The 25,307-nt window shown below is 33.9% G+C and overlaps 1 protein-coding gene across 1 annotated transcript in view; it reads right to left on the bottom strand.

The window, feature by feature from the left end:
- Positions 1-25,307, bottom strand: part of LOC123540221 (hydroxysteroid 11-beta-dehydrogenase 1-like protein) — a 37,204-nt gene that overhangs the window by 6,597 nt on the left and 5,300 nt on the right. The window contains exons 5-6 of the mRNA XM_045325056.2: positions 24,630-24,767; positions 8,963-9,093 (exon numbers count right to left, since the gene is read on the bottom strand). Of these exons, the coding sequence (XP_045180991.2) occupies positions 8,963-9,093; positions 24,630-24,767 (269 nt within the window). The remainder of the gene's footprint in view (positions 1-8,962; positions 9,094-24,629; positions 24,768-25,307) is intronic.

Below are 25,307 nucleotides of genomic sequence, written 5' to 3' on the forward strand. Positions count from 1 at the left end.
TTATATTCTACCTGGTATTATGTCCCACAATGTTTATTATCGCTTCTTTACAAACCTATATAAAAGGTTACGGCACGCGAGTTGTCCAATAATAACGTGAACCTAGGTTCACGGTCGAAAACCTAGGATTAACAATCGATAAACTAGGTTTTTCGAACGTAAAACCCGATGTTTCTAATACACACTGGTTATTCGGGTACCTACTTGTGTGAGCGATACCGCCCTCGTGTGATTAATGTACATGTTGGTGAACAGGAAATTCACACCTATAACAGGTAATTACTCCGTATTTTACTGAAGATTTGAAACGTTTTAGTATTAAATGTGTAAGATCATACCTTAACTATATCCTTGTCAAATATCTATCTCATATGACCTGAATAACTGTGAAAAAATACGTTTTTTTGTCGCGGAAATGAAGATATTTTAAGGCGATTGTATATATTTTCACGATTAATGGTATTATTTCGGAATATATTAGGAATTTTTTGTTAGGAAAATTAAAAGCAGTCATTCTGTGTATTAGCCATTGCTTTCATTTCACAAAAACTTGAAGCACAGTAAAATTAGATCGATTTTTTCGAAGACACTGTCTAGAAAATAAGATACCTCTGACGATGTACCATGGTACCATCCTCGTTCTTTCTGTCAATCTAGCGGATACCGTCCTCGTTATTGAAATGAACATTACATTGACGCAGACCCCTTTTCTAAAATTTAGCGATAATATGTAATGACCAGCTAGGATGAAGATAAAACTTTGGTTTTTTATACCCTCAGCTACTGGAAGCAGCCTATCCGAAGAAAAACTTCTCACATAATTTCTTCAAGTTCGCTTTCAAAATCCATCTACATAGACACATTCTTATGTGTATTTTCAATTGAATATTGCGACTTCCGTACGTTTTGTCTTGTTATTTAAGTTGTTATGGGGTACAAAATGTTTGCAACAAAAACAAAATTAAATTTATTCAGAAATTCTATGATTTTTGTCAAATATTTTATTGCGATCGACCCATGTTTAACTTCGTTTTCAGGAATAAAGCCAGTAATTCGGTCGAAAATGTGCTTCGTATGAGTAGTCGAAAGAAGTCAATAGTAAACAGATCCTTGTTTCATCATTTTTGTGTACGAAAATTCGTGTAGAACAAGTGCATTAATCACACCTTTTTACTGCTGGAATACATAATGCATGAAATTAGATGAGATAGGTTTATACACTTCACATACAAGTTTTGCAGATCGAAACCGAAAGAAGGGTTGTTTTTGTGCGGACAGGAGCATATACGCGCCATTTTAGGGTAGCAGACCACAACTGACCGGCATTTTACTAGAAACTATTCAGCTCCCTCTTTATTTTTATCGTTACTTTAACTTATGATAGAACTTTCATGCAAAATAGGTGTTGGAAAAAGTGATGTTCTGTTAAGGTAGATAAAGAGGGCATGAAGTTTAGTAGGTTGGCAGGTTTGTTGAACAATTCAAGCCCCGAGCAATTTGCTTATCATCCAACTGTTGAAAGCAGAGCTAAAATGGTGGGAAATGAAAAGAAAAAAGAAAGCGACGAGAAATTTTGCTTGTTCTTGGTAACCATTTGTACATTATTTCAAAGTACTTTCAAATACTTAAACTTTAACAAAATATCATCTTACCTGTCTTATAGTCTGTTGCTAATTCTGTATTGCAAATGGTGATTATGAATCTAAAGGCAGTAAGTTAAAGTATAAAAAACCAACCTGCTCTTATATTGTGCCATTGTAGATTACAAGAAAGCGTTTGATTCTGTCGATCGTATGTGTTTATGGAATAAATTACTACAGCATAGCATTGATAGGAAAGTCTTTAAGGCTGTATAGTATGCAATATATGATAAAGCCAAATTTTGTGTAAAGAGTAGCCAAAGTCTATCAAATTTCTTTATTAACTCAATTGGTGTACGACAAGGTGAAAATTTATCACCAATATTATTTTCTGTTTTCTAGAATGATTTAGTCTCATATATGTCTAATTATTGTTCAGGACTAGTGGAATTATCAAACAATGTATAGGACCTGCCTAATGGTGATATTTCAGAAATGTTCTTCAAGCTATTTTTGTTACTTTATGCAGATGATACAGTGTTATTTGCAGAATCTTAAAATGATTTACAGTCTGCATTAAATGTATGTCAGAATATTATATTTTGAAACTTACAGTTAATTCAAATAAAACTAAGGTTGTTCTTTTTTAACGTGGAAAAGTACAAAATAAGTCTACGCTTTATTATAATAATAATGCGGTACTTGAAGTAGTAGATGACTTCAGATATCTAGGAATTAAATTTAACTACAATGGTAAATTCAATAAAAGTAAAATATATTTGGTTGACCAAGCTACAAAGGCTATGTATGCTCTGTTGAAAAAATGTAGGAAGTTGCAGCTTAGTATTGATTCACAGTTACATTTATTAGAGTCTGTGGTTCAACCAATATTATTTTATGGATCAGAGGTATGGGGATGTGGTGATGTCAGCAAGTTTTCAGCTTAAATTTTTAAAAACATTACTGAAGGTTAAAAAGTCAAGACCTTATATCATGGTTTTTGGTGAGCTTGGGGTATTTCCAATAGGTATTATAATTAGAAATGGTTTGTTTGTTTGTTTTGGGTTTAACGCCTTTTTTCAACAGTATTTCAGTCATGTAACGGCGGGCAGTTAACCTAACTAGTGTTTCTGGATTCTGTACCAGTACAAACCTGTTCTCCGCAAGTAACTGCCAACTTCCCCACATGAATCTTGAACTACTGGTGTACAATTTATTAAATGGTAAACAAGAAAAGATAAACTGTATACTTTACAGGTTCATGTGTAGACTCCATCAGCAAAATGTAAATTATTGTTTTTGGATTTCATATGTAAAAGAATCTTTCGAACAACTTGGATCTGCTGAATTCTGGTTGAATCAGTCAGTACTTTCACCAGTGTATTTCCGCAATATTCTTATTTTAGAATGTTCCTACATTGATTTGGACATAGTAAAATATATACCAAATGACTTTCAACTGTTAAATGTAATGTCATTTCAACGTTTATTTCAAAGTAATGATAGTACTCTTCTTTTTAAGTTAGCATTGTTTGTACAGAAAATACTTCAAATTTTTAGGTAGGGATAGGTTTTTGTCACTGGCAGTTATTTGCTGGCCAGTTAAAACAATGTTTTCAACCTGGTTAATTCTAAATGTACACCATCTTCTATTTTTTAGCTTACAAAATATTTGTATCAGATCTATTATGACCGTATTACTACTGTTTTATTTTATGTATTAGTGTTTGTTTTGTTAAATGTTGTTATTATAATGATGATGCCGTATGGGCCTAGTTATAAATAAAATCTTGAAATCTTGAATCTCACAGATTTCCTCCCTAGACGTACATTTAACGTTTACAACCGCTGTGAGGAGTCTGTGAACAAACAATATCCATATCTGCTTTTGTTTCTTCAGTTAGTCACCTGTAAGACACTTATACAGTAGTGTTTATTGTATGCACTTGTAAATAAGTCGCATAATTAGCACGACCTTAATGGAGGGTGCGCCTATGAACAGAGGCAAATATTACAAGATACGATAAAAGGCAGATTTATGAAGTCGGAGCATCTCCCTAAACGAATACATGCCCAGAGAGAGGGTCAACTTTCCCTTTCAGAAAGAAAAAAAAGGTCTTAACATAAGCATTTTTGCTCGGTGTGCGACAAATTTGGTCGTTTTCATAATGAGACTGAAGGAGAAAAAGAACTTCAAGAAGGCGGCAAAATGACAGAATGCGCAGAACAGTGGGTGGGTGTGAGGGAAGATTTAATATTGATGAAATACTGCTAACAAGGTCCACTCGCATTCTTTACATCTTTAAAGTTAAAATTCTAATCAAATAGATCTACTAAAGGTCGGGTTTCACATTAATTTCCAGTTCTTATTTCCAGATCCTCAAAGCAATTACCTTCAATTAGGTTTATTTAGTGTACCGTATGCGAAAGCAATCGCTGCGGGGAGTTTTATTAATGTTCATTGACATAACGAGGACAGTACCCATGTGCAAACGGGTAGGTATCTTTGTTTATTTTCATCTATCGTCAAAGGTACCATCAAAAACAGCAACAGGATGCATATAATTGAAATTTCATCAACAAAAAGAACTTGCAGGTACATGATCCAAACGTTTTGTAGTTGAGTATGTATAGTTCTACCAAGGTGAGTGGCAAATTCAGTTACCGCAACTTTGAACAAAGAAAAATATGTCTCAAAACGTCAAAATACGTGAATTTCGCTACATTTCTTCAAATTTTATAGTCATATCAATATTATTGAGGACTGATATTTTCACCAGTGCGAATTAATGCATTACCTCGGACGAATCTGTCTTTAAAATGTTCAACATTCTTAAATATGTGTCATACGTTGGCATTCTTTTTACATACCCTAAACAACCTACATGTACATAAATCACACGAGGGCTATCGCTCACACGAGTAGGTACCCGAATAACCAGTGTGTAATACTTACCCATATTTTCGAGCGAAAACACGCCCATGTTTCAACTAGGTTTTTCAACTGAACTTTGAATTTCGGCCGTTATTCTAAGTTCACGAGCGTGAACGTATGTTTACGGAAGTAAACCACGGTTCACGAGTGTAAAGCATAGTTTACGAACGTGAACATATGTTAACGATCGAGAACTTAGGTTAACGACCGTGAACATGGATTTACGACCGTAAACATAGGTTCACGCTCGTGAACATAGGATAATGACCAAAAATCATCGTTTTGTACGAGAAACCAACTTTATCGAATGTAAACCTAGATTTACGTTCTTAAACTATGGTTAACGCTCGTAAACCCAAGTTCATGGTCGTAAACATAGGTTCACGTCCGTTAACAATGGTTCTCGGCAATCAATTTATCCAATAATTACATTCTTGGTCGAAAAACTAGGATAATTGAATACTTAAATAAATTTTCGAGCGAACACACATGATAACGGGAGTAAACTATAGTTGACTCTCTTGAACCCATGTTTACGTTCGATAAACTAGGTTTCTCGACTGAACTTTAACTTCGGTGTACAACGTGAACCTACACTTACAAGCAAGAACTATGGTTTACGAAGTAATCCTATGTTTTTGCTCGAAAGAATAAGTTTACATGCTTTTACGTTCGAAAAACCTAGTTTATCCATCGTTAAACCTAGTTTTTCGACTGTGAAGCTGCGTTCATGTTATTATTGGGCAATTTCCATACATGACACGTCCGTAAACTATGGTTCACGATCATAAACCTAGGCCCACGGTCGTAAACAGGGGTTCATGTTCGTAAACTCGTAAATATAGGTTCACGGCGTGAACCATAGTCCATTTTTTTAATTCTAATATTTCGACCGTACACCATGGTTAACATTTGAAAAACATGGTTTCTCGAATAAACAATAATTTTCGCTCGTTATCCTATGAGGTTTGATTGGATTACGTTCTCGGAACCTGACTTTTTTGTAAGATTTTATTTTTTGCGGTTTCAGATTCCCAAGTGAGAATTATGTGCCGTTTGTATCACTAATGAAGCAAACACAATGTATTTTTCTCACCATCTATAGTCTGTAATATCCTTACACTACCTTCACAAGTTAACCAAGATGGTTCATCACAACAATGCCCTATGCTCGCCTTAGTTTGATATGAAGAACCCATAATATCTCAAATTTTGAAAACATCTTTCCTGCACAGTTTTCATTCAGTGTTTTATGGTAGCCAGCCTTACTGTACTTTCAGTACTTTGATTTTATATGTATACAGGCAAACATTTTCCTATGGACAGAATTTCTTTAAACTTTGTGTATTGACTGAGAATCTATTTTTTACCAGAACTGAAGAAACGCTACATATACAAAAAGTGACAATGTCGTTTCATCCAGAAAACTACCAACGTACCGTTTCGGTTGAGGAAAAGGAGAATAGAAAGAATACAACGGAATAGAATAAAATCGAATAGAACAATTTTCATTTTACGATGGCAGTTATCACCGGCTGCATGATAAAATTATTGGTCGATCAAGATGTCACATCTTCTGAACTATTTTTCCAAATTTACAAGTGATGGATAAAAACAAGACGGATAGGTAAAAGTTAATCTCGCATTTAAGATTTCCCTATTAAATCATTTAATGTTACGATAAAAGGAAATATCCGTGGCCTAGCGATTATACTTTTTGAGTACGAATCCATTGCCTCTCAAAACTGGTGGTTCAAATCTCATTAACATCAAACTCGTTTATGTAATAAAATCATTCAGGCAGCAGAAGTAAGGCCTGTTGTTCTATCAAGGTACTAGTCCATTCCTGAAAGTACGACATTATAAGAGTACATATGTTGGACAGAATACATCATAGTAAATAAACTTTTTCCATGGTCCACTGCATTATCTAAACAGGGAGAGAATAAGTTTGTGAGTTCGATCACCAGACAAGTAGACACAATGAATCTGTTAATATATCACAGAAGAGAATTGTTCTCCACGGAAGTTGACAGTTTTTTTGCGAAGAATAAAGTTCGAATGTACATCGAGTGCAATCGTTACCTTGAAAAACCGGATCAGTAACGCATAATCCCGGATCAAATGGAGCGCTTTTGGTGATTTGATATATTTTCCCGTTATTTAACGGTATATAGCGCAAGATGTGCTGCAAGTATTATGAAATACTTGTTGCTATTCATTTTCTAGCAGATCTAAGCACTTTTTTCAAAACCATGCGAAAATAGCAGATAAACAATGCCGCGACTCAGAAAAAGCATTATTTCAGTACGTTCTTCAGCAAAAACACTAAATTACCACTTCCACGATATCACTGACACATTCCTGTAACATATTTAATCATAAATGATGAATTATATTTCTTGGAAGGCCAGTATAAGGCGATTCATGACGCTGCTGGTCAGTAACGCAGGAGACACAGGATCAGCGACTGCAAAATACAGTAACATTGGTGCTTCAGAGTTTTTCTGTGTTCGTTTTCATCAATTTACAAGGGAAACATACCTTTATTCATTGTATTTATCTATCAAAACAGTGATAAGTAGTGGCAACATAAAGAATAACACGATCAAAAAGATGTTTAATGCTCCACTCTGATAAGAGTCATGTCACCATATGTTGCTACCAAACTGAAGTATATGGAAATTGAATAGATGAACAAACAGGATGGCTCCAATTTATCCAGTACTGATTCCTAAAGTATACAATTATACTGGTTGTAATAAAAAAGCGTTCCACTCTGTGGACATACCATTGAGTTCCGTGTTCCATGAAGGTTTACATCAGCTCGCCAGCACAGTATGATTTATTACGTCTGTTACACTGGAGAATTTTGTCTTTGTGTCTTTTCATATGTCCCTTCAGGTTTGACTTTGTTGAGCATGTTTGATAGCATATTAGGTAGCTTGAAGCCATAATAATGAAAGGATAATGCAACGACTCACCTTATTTCTTTGCTTACATTTAGAACTCCTATAGTTCCGGTAATTATATCCCTGTCACGGAGGTATCATTAACTCTTTTTCAATTAATCTCCAAAAAAGAGGTAGAGCTAATGTTTACAGGCCGTGATTTTTGAGAGAATAACTTGCAAAGCAGTGGTATGATAATTTATATTTTTAGACAAATTTCTGCTAAAGAATTGCTAATCCCGTAATTCTTCAGTTTAGATATTGTCGATTTTACTACTGAATAAAGTTCGTAGCAAAAAGTCTGTGATTGTCGTCAAGGACCCAAAAGCTTTTGCCTTACTTTTAGTCTGAAAAAGGAAATTTACCTACCAGTCTAAAAGAAGTAAAATCACAAGGTTGAAAACCATCTAAGAATAGTCACGAGACTGGAGACCAGTTCTTACTTGAGGAATTCTTAAAGGTATACGTGGGTGTTCAGTGCGAATGTTTTTGACATTTTGTTAGTAACGCATTAAATTGATAGATGTGCTAAGGTGAGAAATAAAATTATATTGTGGAATTAAAAGTAGTTCCAAGTAACAGCATTTTAATTCTGATCTCGGAAAAATCTCTCGAAACCGTGCTTATAATTTGAAACGAAGCTAGCTATTTGTACATATTACATGTATTTTTACTTTATGTAGAAAATATAGACATCAGGATTTAGTACATGTATGCTTTTATTGTCTAAAACATTTTGACCACAGTGCGACTGAATTACATTCCTTAAAAAATAGTATTTCACGGAGTTTTAGAAGAATTATTAACTATATAAAAACAATAAATTGCTGTTTAGACTAAAGCGGTATCAGGAGAAAATACTTATCGCTGTTTCTGAAAGATAAATTAAATGAATAATGGTACGTTTCCCTTGATGAAAACGAACACAGAAGTAAAATTCGAAGCTCCTGCATTACTGCATTTTGCAGTCGCTGATCCTTTAGCTCCCGTTACTGATCAGTTCAGTCATGAATCGCCTTATATTGGCCTTTCAAAACATTTAATTCATCTTTTGTAGCACCAACGTGTTTCATGAATGTATCAGGGACAGCACGGAATTGGTAATATTGTATGTTTATCAGTCTGAGAGAACGTACTGCAAATAATGCTTTTTCTGAGTCATGGTATTGTTTACCTGCTATTTTCACATGGTTTTCCGAAGTAATTGAGAAAAGTGCTTAGCTTTGCTGGAATACAAATAGCAAGGTGTATTCCATAATGTTCAGAGCTCATCTTGCGCTGTATGCTGTCTCTGACAATAATTTCTAAATAACTGAAAAAGACAATTTTCTTACCAAAACCGCTCCATTTGATCCACGATCATGCGTTACTGATCCGGTTTTTCAAGGTAACGATTGGACTCGGTGATGTTATATAATCCAGTTGAAACTACTGAAATACTTCGGAAAACAGGCTCAAATCTAATTTCAACAACTAGACTAAACAACAAAACATACCTCTTTTAACCTATTCTCCCGCCTGGCTGTTATAACGATATTAGCCCCTAGTCTTGCATAATGATAGGCCAGCTGTTCTCCTATACCCGTGGAGGCCCCGGTTACAATTACACGTTTTCCCTTTACTGTACCTTTAATTAAATGAAAAAAGTATATTTTTCATGTAAAGAACAGCAGGGACCCGTTTCACAATAAAACATACGTTTGATCGTAAAGTAAGTCTTTGATATGTATCTTAAATTATTCTATACAGATGTCAAGTTAGACCAAAAACAGTGTTTAATGAATAGCGACAAAGTTGTCTTTTTTATTTTTGTCGGTCAGTGAGGTTATATTTTCAGTTTTGTCTTTACTTTAGATATGTATGTTGAATATATATTGAACAATAGTTAAGGGGAAGAGAGTGGATGGGAATGGAGTGGAATCATCAAAAAATTGTCATACAATTAAATGCTAAGGCATTTCCCTACGCGATGTTAAATAAAAAACAACATTATCAACATCTAAATTATTTTGTTTATTAAATGATTCCAGTAACAGACCACATATATAATACACATGATCATATCATTTTGTTAGGGAATATCTGGAGTAAAACGTGGGTGTGTGGTAATTTATACTGTTTTCATTCGGTTTAATACGCATTTATGAGATTTATATGTTAAACAAGTTATTTGCATATTATGGTATTTATCGATTATACGACAAAGATAGATTTGGGTAAAGTTTTACAGTCATATGCAGATCTATGGAATAAATATAGAAATATAAACATTATCAACAAATACCCTGCTTAAAAGTTTAATGCAATTAAGTTACGAAAGGAGATCAGAAACGATCATAATATGTACATAAACCTTTAAGTAATAACCTTATCCTAATACTTCCATATCATTTACCAGCCATTACATGCACTATACACATTTATTTCATGATTCGGACATGTGTTATACACATTTATTTCATGATTCGGACATGTGTTATAATTATTATTATTATAGATACACATTAACAGTACCCGTTACTTCCAGGGGCGTAGTTGGCATTTTATAAATTGCAGGCCCGATGCCCCGAAGAAGCGACTTTGGTAGTGGGGTATTGGGGTATCCTCCCCACGAAAATTTGGAAAAACTAAGAGTGTCTATGGTGCATTCTGAGCCATTCTGGCGGAATAATACCAATGCTAAGCGGGGGAGTTTAATTCAATAAAAAGACACAAAAAACGATCAAAGTTCAGTTTATGACTAAGTTATCATAACTAAGTATAACTGACCCAACATTAGTATTATCAGTTCCATATCAGTCACACTGTGAGTGATATAAGTTTTCTATTTCTTTTATTAGAATTCAGCAAAACAAAACAAACAGAATTTGTTTGTTTTGAGTGGATATGGAATATATCACATCGACAGTTGATGCAATTGATATTTTCATGAGCAGGTAGCGCGAGTTATTGTATCAGTTCTCGATGTGATATTCCATATCCATTCACAACAAACAAATTCTGTTTATTTTTTGCTGAATGCTAATAAAAGAAATAGCAAACCTATATCACTCACAGTGTGACTGATAAAAAATATGTTCCTGTATTTTGTTGATGGATAAAATGATGCGAATAATTAAATCGCTCATGCTACACTTTCCTGATTTAATTACTAAGCATCCGAAGTTTTGATTATATTTATTCACCGATAAAATGTAGTAAATCATTATTTATTAAACAGATGCACATTTCAATAATTATTCAACTGAAAAATAAGCTGTATACGCACTTCAAGATATGCATTTTGTACTATGAAACAGATTTTACAGCACAGTCTAGACTTCTTTAATCAAAAACAATACTTTCAAACTTTAATAAACCTGAAACAGTTTATGTTTTCAATATGCATTAGATTCACGGATTATTGAGAGGCACCGAGGTGTAGGGGTAGAATTAAATCAGGGGTTTTTCCCCCTTCATAAAAGGGGTCGCTGATAGGCCCCTTCCCCTCAGTAAATTTCTTTTAAATCATGCAGTTTTCCACAAAAATTGACTTTACATCAGGTTTTTATTCCGCTCCTCCACCTCCCCCACACCCCTCAAATAACAGGCCTTGGCCCCTTCCCCTCTTGGTAAAAAATCCTGTAAGTACCGTCGGACTCCTAACCCGGAGGTCGCGGGTTCGAATCCCGTCCGCGTAATTTGATCATGACATTCGCAACCCCTTTTTTCGGCGCAAGTACTGTCTATTTGCCAACATTAATAAAGTTGTGGGGCGATAATTGGCGGGGCGGTGGTATACGAGCGAGAAAATAACTAAAACTACTGGTATCGGTTTTATCTTTTTAATCATGGAAATATCTAATAAATACGCTCTAATTACATGTTCAATATTGGTCAGGCGCGTATCTGGGCATACGCCTATACGCCTGTGCGTACAATTCAAATTCGACACAAACTGTCAGCGAGAACATAACGGACATATAAAGGAACACAGTGGGAACCGCACAGGAACGGCCGGTGGCAACAACTTCGAACGATAAATGTGTATTTTTCTTCTTTCTAAAATTACACATTGCTTACAAAGCTGGGCATACTGATACTGCTTCATTTCTGTATATCATACTTATCTTCTTTGCAGTTTGCAGTTCATATGATCAGTAGCATCTGGATTATTGTGATCTATAACGTAAATGTGAAAAAACCTTATATAGGGAGTACGGACATATCATTTGATGTTGAACATATATTGTGAATCGTTTTAAGTTTCGTATATTTTAAATGAATTCGTAATGTCATATGATCTTAATTACATATATGTATATTGTGCATCCGTTTAGTTGAAGTTTTCTATACATGTAGAAGACATTTCGCATAGATATGTCTCACAAGAACTAAAACTTCTGTCTGCCTAAGTGACAAACTTAAGTAGAAACAAGCAAAAAATGAAAGTAAAGCAAGTGTTTTAATGCCATGGAAAACAATTATGTAGGTAAACCCTAAACAGTTTCAGAGGTTTAGTATAAAATCATCAACTGTAATTTTTACAAGTACGTGTTTATGTCTCAAAAGAACTGTCCAGCTTTTAACAGTGTTTAATGTTGGGAGGAAGACCCTGGATGTCTCCTTCGGACATAACTTTAGGCCATGAACTGATACCTGGATAAAGCCATAAATTGTTCAGAAAGCCAACCTGTAGTATGAACTGATACCTGGATAAAGCCATAAATTGTTCAGCAAGCCAACCTGTAGTATGAACTGATACCTGGATAAAGCCATAAAGTGTTCAGAAAGCCAACCTGATGGTTTCCTCACAATGAAAAATGAAAAAATAGACACCTCGTGCGAGGTTTCGAACATACAAAGATACAAGCAGATACAAGCTAAAGACTTTCATATTTGAAAATATGAACAGTTACTTCATATAGCTGAGGTAAACATAAAGTAACAGGTTTATCTGTATTAACAGTACTATATGCCATAGGTTTAAAATAAGACGTAATGCATGTATAGCTAAACACAGTATAAATATTTGCTGCTATTACAAAAAGTGTAGCCAATGATTTACATTTAATTGACACTAAATCTCAGCATACCGGTACATGTATATTAACTGGATGTTTGGATGTTTTAGATTTAGACCACCGCTTCAGGTGAAACATTTTGCCACAAACCCCTAATTGCGATACTCAGTCAAAAGGGAGATTCCGTTGTGCATGCAAGTTCCACGGCAACTACCGAGCGCTCGTTTCTACAAACATACCTACATATCACTTTGCCCATTGAACCTCGGTATACTCAATTTGGGCATGTCGGAATCTGTTTGCACAAAGGATCACCCGCCTGACTGCTATTCAAGTATCAATAAGATATAATAAAACAGAGCAGTGGGAGAATAAAACTGATAGTCTTCCGTTATCTCGAGTAAGAAAAACGCGACTGCTTACGTGATATCGAAGACTTTATTAATGATTGCAATAACATCTATCAATCTATATCCAGATCTGAATACAGAAGTACTTTTAGCAATTTGCGCAGTTTAAATTTGCATTTTACCAAAATTAGATGTTTAACGACTAAAAAGTGTTAAGTTTCCCGTGAGAAAACTTGAAACGTTTGCAATGTGTGCATAGATAAAATAATCAAAAACTTGCCAAAATGTTGATGCAGACGCAATGCATTAAATTAAACACTGACGAAGATTTCAAATACGATTACAACAAAAGTAAAAAAAAAAACTAGTATACCTTTAAAGTGTGAGGTATCAAAAACTGACCAAAATGCAGACGCAATGCATTAATTAAAGACGAAGATTTCAATTATGATAAAACCAAAAAAACCTAGTATACCTTTAATGTGCTAGGTAACGTTCCATTCATTGCCTATGTGATCTTGATGTTGTGGAGGATATTAAATGAATAATAAATAAATAAATGAATAATCATAGTGACAGCTTTGCACACGGTTCGAATATTCGATGTTTTCACGTGTGTAGCAGTTAGATGCAGTTACCCAAACTGCAATAGTGTTAGGCCCCTTTGGCGTGAGCGGGTCTTGGCAGTTGTACAATAAAATATTTCATAGAATGACACACTGTTTCAGTGACACAAATATTTTGAAACATAACCATATATCTACTGTTACTATTGATGTCTAATGTACGAAAACAGGGAGTATATTGTGTAGAGCAATTCACAGAACTCTGATTCTTCAACGTTCTAAGTCTCAGCCGTGGTAGAGTGATATACAATTTCATGGTCAAGTTAATTAGAACTCTTCATTATAAATAAAGTATACGAAAAATGGTTGTATTCCTCATAATATCCTGGGCTGCTCGAGTTGCAGTTTTTGTTTTTAGACAATGTCACGATCCCTGCCATTAAGCATGAGCGGTGTGCTAATCTTTGATTTTAAATGATTATCTCCGTAATATGTAGTACAAATGTGACAAACAAAATAGATTAACGCTGGAATATAGCAAGAGAACGCATCTCTTGCCTAAAACATTCACTAAATCTCAATTTTCTGGAAGATGGAGACCCCCTCCCTCACCTACATCATACTCGCAGCATCGTAACTGTGCTGCTCATATCTAGCGTACAGTTCAAAACCATCCAGGTACGCTCCCGTTAGTGACTGATTCATTACCTCCTGCAGCCTAACCCCCCTTACCCTTCGATTTTTATTGCATATTTGACATTTTTATTTTTTCACTTTCTCGGATAATCTGCAGGCCCGGACCTGCAGTGCCTTATAGAAGCTACGCCACTGACTTCAATAGACTAAATATAGCAATAATCACTGGAAATATAACTCTTGCAAAGCCTTGGTTCAGGATTTCCAAAAAATGTGTCCACAAAAAAAAAATGAAATTCTAGCATTCACTTTTCAAACCTATCTTATCATGTTACATAGAGGGTATTTAACATACTGTATGATTTTTAAGACTTAGAAATGTGCAGATTGGCAATTATACCTGTTTTCCAAAGTGAAAGTACCATGTATTTGAATGGGGCTAAATTTTCACTTACTAAAAGTATATTTTTTTATTGAATGGCTTCGTGATCTCTCTAAAGTAACTAGGGAAATGTTCCTTTATAATGGATAAATCATTTTAAACATGTAGCAGAAAAAATGCAATTAACTGCGGACACTTTTGCACAAAAAAAAAACGGAAAAAAGTTGTTACGTGTCAAAATCTAGGACATGACCAACACCCCATAAAACTTTATTAGTAATAATTATGTTCAAAAACACAATTGATTTGTCATTCATACACATATTAAGAGTCCAAAAACATAATTTTATTCCTGTAAATTAAAACTAACAAAAAGTGGTGGTTGTTGCTACAAATAGCAATCTTAAAAATTTCCAAAACGTGTACCTGGGTCGAAATCGTCTATCATCCAATATCCCAGAATAATCCCGCATAATACCACTAACACTTTCTTTATCATTTTAGTGTTCTGTAAAAAGTAAATAATATTTCACTGTTCCAGTTGACTCGCTTTTCAGCAGGAAGTAGCAAAAAAGGTACATTGTATTATACATTCATGGCATACTACAAAATATGGAGTGGTGTCTGAAATGTGATCTTGGAGCGAAAAATTGGAGTAATATTTAGGAGTCAAAATTAAATATTTTGTTCATATTAGATAGTTTAATAGTTTATTTATGTCTCATTCATGCATATTTACATATTACAAAACATTTAATAAATACATCAATAAAAAGCATGGCCAATTTATTATTGATTTATAGGAGACTATCATTACATAACTTAAAATTACTTATTAAAAAACAGCTGATCCATGTTACTGTCAGTGTATATTACTATGTTTATATTTATATCTACAAAAGTCTAATTATATATTCCATCCACAATTACAGTTGATCATATAAGCAATAAATAAATATGGACATTGCTTATTAAAAGAGCATATTGCACTAAATTATACTGTTGTTTTCAATGAATGAATGAATGAACGAACGAATGAACGAACGAACAAATGAATGAATGAAAAGAATGAATGAATGGATGGACGGATAGGTGGATGAATGAATAAATGAATGAATGAATGAATGAACGACAATACCCATGAATATCTTAAAACAATTAAGGATTAAGATATGTAACAAATTCTAACATTAGATGTATTGATTGTATGACGAAGGTAATAAAGAAGGCAAGTGGCGTAACGAGGATGTTTTGGAGATGCCCCTGGTGCTGTTTATCATGATGATGATGATGATGCTGACAGATAATTATTGCTGCGTTATCTGATGATGATGTTCATGCAAAGTATGCTGAGTTTGCCTTTGTTAATATTTCTTTTATAATGCTGATGATGAAAATGCTGCTGATGATGTTGATTACACTGATGATGACGGTGTTGTTGTAATTTTATTAATTGAGAAATGAAGGGAAATGATGATATGTAGTTATGCTGTTAATTTATGATGATATTGTTTTTGTTGTTGTTGCTTCTGCTGCTGCTGCTGCTGCTGCTAATGGTAATGATGAAAATACTGACAGGGTGTTTTTGATGATGATGTTGTTAGTGATGAAGATATTGTCAGTGAAGTGAGAATCATATGGGAAAATTAGACCCATCGATATTTCGCACGAGTGAAAATATTTAATGTAGCGCAAAGGAGCTCTGTACTTTATCTAAATTTATGGAAAAAGTATTATAGGTATATTAGCTTTGCAAACGATGTGATAATATTCAATTATACATTTTGTTTCTTTAAAGTTCCATAAGGCTGTAGATTTTATGTTAAAAGCAGATGAAACAAAGATAATGTTTTTCTTTTCCGTTTTCTTTTTATTAATTATCATGTAATGCTTGTCCTCATGTACTTCTTAGCCTAATGAAACACTTAAACTCTTTTAAAATTTGTATCTAATTCCGAACACAATAATGAACACAAGTGGGCCATAGTGCCCTTAGTCGCTAACCTGAAATATGACACACTGAAACCTGAATGGTAACAACTACGTTTAGTATAACCAGCGGGCTTCTAAGTAGTGTTCCCAAGTCACTCACCTGACCTGACTGTTTTAACTTGAATGCATTTACGACACGCTGAACCATGAATAGTAATAACTGTATGTGGTATAAACTAATTGTCCCTGAGAAGAGTCAAGTGCAACCATTTGAACAGATTTTGGGGAGGATCCTATTTAATGCATTCTCATCCATCAGAGGTTCGTCAAAATCCCGAGACGGGGAACCACGGTAGACCTCTGGTATGCGAGAATGATTTAATGCTACAGATAGTAATATAATGAAAATCTATGCTAGATTCTGTTTAAATAAAATTTTACTCAATCTACTCACAAGTTAATAGGCCCTTCTTAATATTATCTCCTGAATATTGAATGAGATTCCCAGAGCGAGGCTGAGATGGGTCAGTTGTAAACATTGCTGATAAGCAGAATGGCAGCTACTATAGTGATAGTGATATATACCGGTTTAATCCCTAATATAACATTTTTTTTCTGCTGAAGATTATATTGGAACTTACAAGTTCTCTTCTAAAGAATATTTATGAATATTATAGTGAAAGCTACATACACTATTTTTAAAGTAAGATCAAATATCTATACTTTCGTTGTTGTTGTTTTTCAGCTTGTTTACCTGTATGAAACTAAATCATCAATACACATCTTATCTCTAAAACTGTAACTAATTGGTCAATTTATGCAGCTGTAGAAGTGGCCAGCTTTTAAGTTCTGATTATAAACACTGATTGCTTGTACTATTGGGGCTAGTAAGTTGTTTACATGGTAAAGTTTGTTCAGAGCAGTCAGATTCTTTCCTAACCATATTATTTCATATATATTAAGTGACACCAACACAGGCTAGCTTATGTACCAACAGCAGCCAAACGGTATGCTTAAGTCTGTGAAAACCATTTAAAAACCCTTATTTGGTTGTCAGTTTTAGGGCACCCTGGTTAGATACAAGTCCAGACAGACAGGTCTATGATCCGACTAGAGATCCCTCCACTTGAGCTATTAAAGATCAAATACCTTCAAGTTAAATTCAGGGAAAAGAAATGATCATCATATAGAAACAAGATTGGCTGGACTACAGTGAAAAACAAACTCAACAATTGTGGAGAAATAACAAAGCATTTAAGTTTAAATGTTTTAAGTTGGCTGGCTAAAACAATACATTCTTAATTTTTCTAGCGCAGCTCCAGTCCTTCAGTGTTGATATTTCCGGGTCCTTGTTCAACATAAAGTAGGACTGCTGTCAATGTTCTTCCTCCAGTTGTAGATGGTTCTTTTGTACTGTCCATTGTTTCACATTTTTTGTCAGAAAATAAATAAATTAAAGGAATTTGAAAACAGCCTCCTTCATTTCTGAAAACTGAAATGACTGAAGTACAATACAAAACATAATGTCAGCAATTATTTTATTTTCTTACTATTAGACTAAGTGTTCTTTTTTGAAATTCGTCTTGGTTTAAGTTGTGGTCAGCCTGTATAATTTTCATTTTTGAAGTGCTAGAACAAACAACTGCTGACTTAGAGATCTGTTCAGAAAACAACAACAGAAATCTATGGTATAAAGAATAAATATGGTAAAATTGGAAATGCATTTTACTAGCAAATATACTATTACTCTAATAACCTTCTTTAATGAAGTTTGTTTATTTTTGAAAAAAATTATTTGACTGCAAACTTCATTTTCGAAAATACAAAAAATGTGATTATAATGAATATTTATATACCTGGAAATCACTCACTGACACACATCTCGCCTGATTTTAACTACCCAATTCATCTTTGGAAAATTTATAAAAACTCAGATTAAAATAACATCAGTCATTTGAATTACACTTTGGAACACATTAAAAGTAAATTATTATTAAACTTTGTGTGTTTTCCTATCTTATCATAAACAGTGTACTTTAACACTGGAAGCAGTAATACTGCTCTGAGATAATGTTTACAACTGACCCATCTCAGCCTCGTTCTGGCAATGGAATGTAAAGCATGCATATAATTTGAGAAGGGGCTATTATGAAAGAGTGATATATATTCAATTACATAAATTTCATCAAAATGTACTAGCATTTAGGAGTGACCTGTCGCTTTTATTAATAGATTTGAAAGGTTACTGGAATAAACCACTTCAGTAAAGGGGTATCCTACCTTTTTATAACTTATTTTTATAATAAATATTTAAATGACTGCCTCGTCGACAATTAGACACCGTGGTGCAGTGGTAAGTGTGACTTCTCTAGAACCTAACTTTTGTGAGTTCGAATTCCAACGGAGATCAATATTTTTTTTTCATTTTATATATTTTTTTTTTATTTATATTTTGGTAACATATATTTAAAATGATAATAATGTTAAAGATGTAATTGAATTGCATTACTTGTATCATTTTGCTATTTTCGCATATAACATAGGTTTTTCAAATATATTTTTGATTGTGAATTATTCAACATGGTTGACATAGCTCTTGACAATTTGGTCATTCAACTAGCTGAGACACTGATTGATTCAGAGGAAACCGACGCCGCCAGCGATTGTGAGGATGCTCCACGGGGGGCGTGTGTTTGAAATGTATTGAAATTGTATGAATGAAATTAAAAATGAGATAAAAAAACATGAAAGATATAAATAAAACAAATTTAATCATAAAACAAATCACCCTGTGTGGGATTCGAACCCACAGCCTCCTAATCGCAAAAGTTAGATCACTAGCAAGATTCCTCAATTGTACCAACTGAACTATCAATGCAATTTCAATCTACTCGGTATTGGAAATGTATTTATAGTTTTAAATAAGTCAAATATCTTTCAAACCATTATTTAATAAATGGAACAGTCTGGAAAATCCAAATCTAAAAATAAAAGCGACAGGTCACTCCTAATTGCTAATAAAGGGAGGTAATAAAATGTTTAAAAAGTACTGTTGTTTAGGCTAGAGCTGAATTAATATTTAAATATACCAAGTGTTTTTTGCATTACAATTACATACAAATTGATAAGATTAATTCAATAACAAATTATACTATTTGTATTCTCATTTTTAAGATAATTGTGTAAGCATATATAAATCGAGATTTCGATATGCTTATTCAATATAAAAAATTGTTCAAGACCGTCTAGCGAGCGGACTTAAAATATGTAGATGAAATATGCATTTCATCATTAACACGATTTATTTTGTTTTGATACTACATCCAGCACAATCATGTACGGAAACAAGCCTCACCTCCATAAATAAACTGCAAGCTCCGCAATATAAGAAATGAAAGAAGTATTTTAATTTTCTGTAGGCTATATATATTGGCTCATACTCATCAATACTTTCCTATCAAGTTTCTTGTTTTTACGACTTTACACCTCACTTTGTAGTGTAATTTTCATGCTACTTAAATTTGGAGTTCCAGACCAGAAAAGAAAATTTTCTCTTATCGATATAGCTTTTATTTCAATTTTTTTTTGTAAGGGAGAGATATTCCTCCCTTTTAACGATACGTGTTTTTACAAGGATGAATCATTCCTCTCTTTGCAAAACTTGTTATTTCTCCTCTTTAAACACTAGGGTCTTTTACAAATAAGGCGGATTCCTACTATTGATAGGATGGAAGGTTCCTCCCTTTCGCTAAACTTGAGAAATCATATGTAAACAGTGTATATTTCACATTACTTTCGAAATTTATAACACAATACATGTTTTCCAAATAATGATTATACTGTACATACGAAAGAGTGGAGCATTCCTCCTTTTTATGAAACTTTCAACAACACATACTTTTAGCAATAAGGTGTACATGTATATTATACTGACACAAAAGATGGAACATTCCTCCCTTTTGTCGAACTGATAGCATCGTGTCAAATCAATTGATATAACAAATACATGTGTATTACAATTAAAGTGCATATTCTACTAGGGAAAATAGTTTAACGTTCCTTTTGCGAAACATAAGAATTCATGCTTAAGTAATTTTCATTCCACAACTACCTCAAAAGGGAGGAATATTCTCCTCTAAATTGTCAAATTAAACTTCAAATGCACAACACAGAACGATGATAATAGATTTTTGATACTACAAAATACTGTGTCGGCTTTCCATACATATTTACCATATACATGAGATATTTGTTCGCCAATTTTTTGGAATGAAGATAAAACATGTACACTAGTATGGTTAAAATAAATAGGAAATTCTTTGCCAAAAAAAAAAAAAAAAACTTCAATAAAAATGTAAATGTATATAAATATCTACACTACATCGTACTAAAATATAAAGGTGACATGTCCAATGAAATGACAAGCCTTGTCGGCGTCGGGACATGATACATGTATGCTTTAAAATAATGCCGTTGGCTCAACAAGACTTTTCCAAAACCGTATTTCTGTAGAAATTGTACTAGATCAATATAGATCTTCCATACATTTCCGTCAACTGACCGGTAGATTTTCCGAGCATTTGGTTGAACGTGGGCTTAAGTTGTAAAGAGCCAGCCTAAACGAATGAAAACTCGACTTAAATATGCGTAAATATCGGGCAATCTTATACGCCATAAAGGATTTCCAAATGTAACGGGAAACAGACGATCATTTTGGCGGGAAAATAGCACGTGCCTTCCATGATGCTCCTTTTGTATTGACCGCATGTTAGCAGCAAATTTAGTATTTGCGTTATATCTTTTGATTATTCAAGTGTTGTCTCGATACAACTAAATTCATGTGAAATCCAATTGGGAAAGGACTATATGTCAAATAAGAATCATTTTGCTTTATCTTCTTGGCAAAATTAACAGTAGAAAGTGGTTAAACTGTCAGCTTAAGATTTTTGCTTGATGTGACAACATTGGTATAAAGTAACGGGCTTTGAGAGCATGTTTTTGAGCTACCCACATTTTCTTGAAAATATCACTATCCACGTGCAGTAAACTTTACAAAGTATTGCGTTGGTAGGGAAAAACGTTACCTGCGTTAATTGCGGCATTGCATTCAACGAAAGGAACTAGAAAATCGCGATTTAAAATAGTGCTTTCTGTGAGAGCTTTTGGACTTTAGAACGGACATTTTTCGAGTTCGGCGATCTATCCAGAAATACGCCATTTTTTTAGCGAAAATCCTACCAAAATGATCTTAGATGTCATAGAGAACGCAGCAGTGCCAACTAGTTGGTCGTTCATCAAGGAACAGTCGCTTGGGTTTGGTTAACAAACCATTTGAAAATATGCTTGCTGTGGAAGCATTGCGGTTTGTCCAGGTTAACAGCAAAACTAAAGCAGACACTGACATATGCTATATCACCGGAGGTACGCATTGATATAAGGACTTACACCAGCTAGTAGTCATTTTACAAAAATATATCTTTAAAAACTTTACCTTCAAAAACAACGTTTTGTTTACAAATTCTGCTTGGCGTGATACCCCAGTTGAAACGTAACAAGTCACGTGATTGTGCACCGTGCCATATACAGATAAAGAAACACACATTGTAAATTTAACTATGCAGGCATTAAATCGTATCGTGATACAATATTAATGAGACAAAGTTGCTGTTGTAGTTATAAAACTTATTTATTCAAATTAAATCTCAATCAATCATTTACATATATAAGCGGATTAACATCTTCCTAACACGACCCAAAGTAAATTGTATGAAAATCGTGTAATATCCCTTCATCTCTTCGTCCAGATGCGTCGTAATTAATCTGAACTCAAAACCGTGTTTTATTTGCCGACAAAGCACGCAAAACTAAAATCTAATTTCCAATTAAAATGGAAGTACGTTCCCTGCATACATAAAAGACTATAGAGAAACCTAAAAAATAAAAACGTTAAAGAAAGATCAAAGAGAAAATGCAATTTACCATCATGTTGATACTTGTAATATATGGGATTAATATATTGCTTTCTTAGTTGCCCTGTATACTTGAACTGTACCCTCCCTAACACATTTGATAAATTCTGTAGATTGTATGGTATTTTGTTATTTTTCAAACTGCCATTTAAGCAATCACCAACGTACACGCTGTTCTTGTGGAAGTGTGTAAATAATGTATAAGTAAGGCCAAATAAAAAATGTAATGTAAAATTTAATTATATTTTAGAATACAAATATCGATTCACCCAATCCAACAGTTCAGGAAACCAATCCCTGAATAGATAACACCAATAAGTCGAAGGCGGATAATACATTTGACGCACACGCAGCGCGCCTTTTTTAACAATAACTAAAGCAGTGTCGCTCGGAGATTCTGCCTTTACAACACTTAGCAGGTACTTAAAGCTTGAGAGATGATTGAGAGCATTTTCTGTACCTGCAAGAAGAAACGAAGATCTAGAAACACATTTAATAATCATTCCATTTCGGATGTAATCACAAATACGTAAATCTAATATGCATCTCGTTCGCACATGCTTAATATCTTCATATACAGTTAGGTATAAAATGTGCATCTTGTATCTATAATATCTATAAATAACAAAAGAGCAGATAATCTATTTAATATTTGTTTTACTCTGACAAGCATCAGTTTGGAGCGTCTCCGACGATTAACTTCTTTAAAAACCATGTTTACATGGTTTGCTTGGATAAACCTGCCTAGAACTGTTTACAAGCTTTACATGGAATAAATCTGGCAAAAACTGTTTACAAGCTTCACAGGGATAAACTTGCCAAGAACTCTATACAAGCTTTAAAGGGAATACACCTGCCAATAACTGTTTACAAACTTTACAGGGATAAACTTGACAAGAACTGTTTACAAGCTTATGAGGGAATAAACCTGCCAAGAACTGTTTACAAGCTTTACAGCGAATAAAGCTGCCAAAAACTGTTTACAGGCTTTACAGGTATAAACCTGCCAAGAACTGTTTACAAGCTTTACAGGGAATAAATCTGCCAAGAACTGTTGACAAGCTTTACAGTGATAAATCTGCCAAAAATTTACAAGCTTTACAGGAATAAACATGCCAAAAATTGTTTACAAGCTTTACAGGGAATACACCTGCCAAAAACTTTTTACAAGCTTTACAGAGATAAACCTTCAAAAAAACTGTTTACAAGCTTTACAGGGAATTAACCTGCCACAAACTGTTTACAAGCTTTACAGGGAATTAACCTGCCACATACTGTTTACAAGCTTTACAGGGATAAACCTGCCAAAAACTGTTTACAAGCTTTATAGGGAATAAACCTGCAAAAAACTGTTTACAAGCTTTACAGGAATAAACCTGCAAAAAAAAACTGTTTACAAGCTTTACAGAGAATTAACCTGCCACATACTGTTTACAAGCTTTACAGGGATAAACCTGCAAAAAAACTGTTTACAAGCTTTACAGATATAAACCTGCCAAGAACTGTTTACAAGCTTTACAGAGAATAAACCTGCAAAAAACTGTTTACAAGCTTTACAAGGAATTAACCTGCCAAATACTGTTTACAAGCTTTACAGGGATAAACCTGCCAAAAACTGTTTACAAGCTTTACAGGGATAAACCTGCAAAAAAACTGTTTACAAGCTTTACAGGGAATTAACCTGCCACATACTGTTTACAAGCTTTACAGGGATAAACCTGCAAAAAACTGTTAACAAGCTTTAAAGGGATAAAATTGTCATAAACTATTTACAAGCTTTACAGGGAATAAAGCTGCCAAAAACTGTTTACAAGCTTTACAGAGAATAAACCTGCCAAAAAACTGTTTACAAGCTTTATAGGGAATCAAACTGCCAAGAACTGTTTACAAGCTTTAGAGGGAATAAACCTGCCAAAAACTGTTTACAAGCTTTACAGGGATAAACCTGCAAAAATCTGTTAATAAGCTTTATAGGGATAAACCTGTCAAAAACTATTTACAAGCTTTACAGGGAATAAAGCTGCCAAAAACGGTTTACAAGCTTTACAGAGAATAAACCTGCCAAAAAACTGTTTACAAGCTTTATAGGGAATCAAACTGCCAAGAACTGTTTACAAGCTTTAGAGGGAATAAACCTGCCAAAAACTGTTTACAAGCTTTATAGGGAATCAAACTGCCAAGAACTGCTTACAAGCTTTAGAGGGAATAAACCTGCCAAGAACTGTTTACAAGCTTTACAATGAATAAACCTTTTCATGTGTTACAGGTAAGGTTAATGGTAAAGTCATGTTCAAATGTTCATATATTATTTAAAACTTAACTTACCGACTAGTCCAATAATACAATTCGTTATAGAAACATCCTTGTTACGTAATCTCAATTCTTGACGAAGTGAACTGAAAAATCCATCTAGTGCAAACTTTGAGGAGGAGTATAACGCAATGTATGGTTGACCTATGATACCTGAAACAACAATCCGTTCAATGAAGAATAGTATCATCTATTTCAGAAACTAAGAATATATAATCTCCTCTACATCACTTAAAGCTAAAACCAAAACGAAATATCTTTGTTTCTCATTATTCAGACCACTTCCGGGCCAATTTAATACATCGAATTAAATGTTCATTTCATCAAAGGCTTCTACATTTTGGTACTATGAGTATTACCCTTCAAGTATCACTGGACCTTTAAAATATTTTATATCAGTGCAAGGTAGAATAGTGACATTTAATTCAGAAACTAAGAATACGTAATCTCCTCTACATCACGTAAAGCTAAAACCAAAACGAAATATCTTTGTTTCTCATAAATGAGACCACTTCCGGGCCAATTTAATACATCGCTTTAAATGTTCATTCCGTTGCAGGCTTCTATATATTTTGGTTCTGTGAGTATTACCCTATACATATTGTATTTCATAGTGAAACGAAAACAACTAAATTTCACACATAACTATTATGATCCATTGTAATATGGTTCGCAAATATCATAAAATATACA

This window comes from Mercenaria mercenaria, chromosome 16 (genome assembly GCF_021730395.1).
Source record: "Mercenaria mercenaria strain notata chromosome 16, MADL_Memer_1, whole genome shotgun sequence".
In the NCBI taxonomy this organism is placed as follows: Eukaryota; Metazoa; Mollusca; class Bivalvia; order Venerida; family Veneridae; genus Mercenaria; species Mercenaria mercenaria.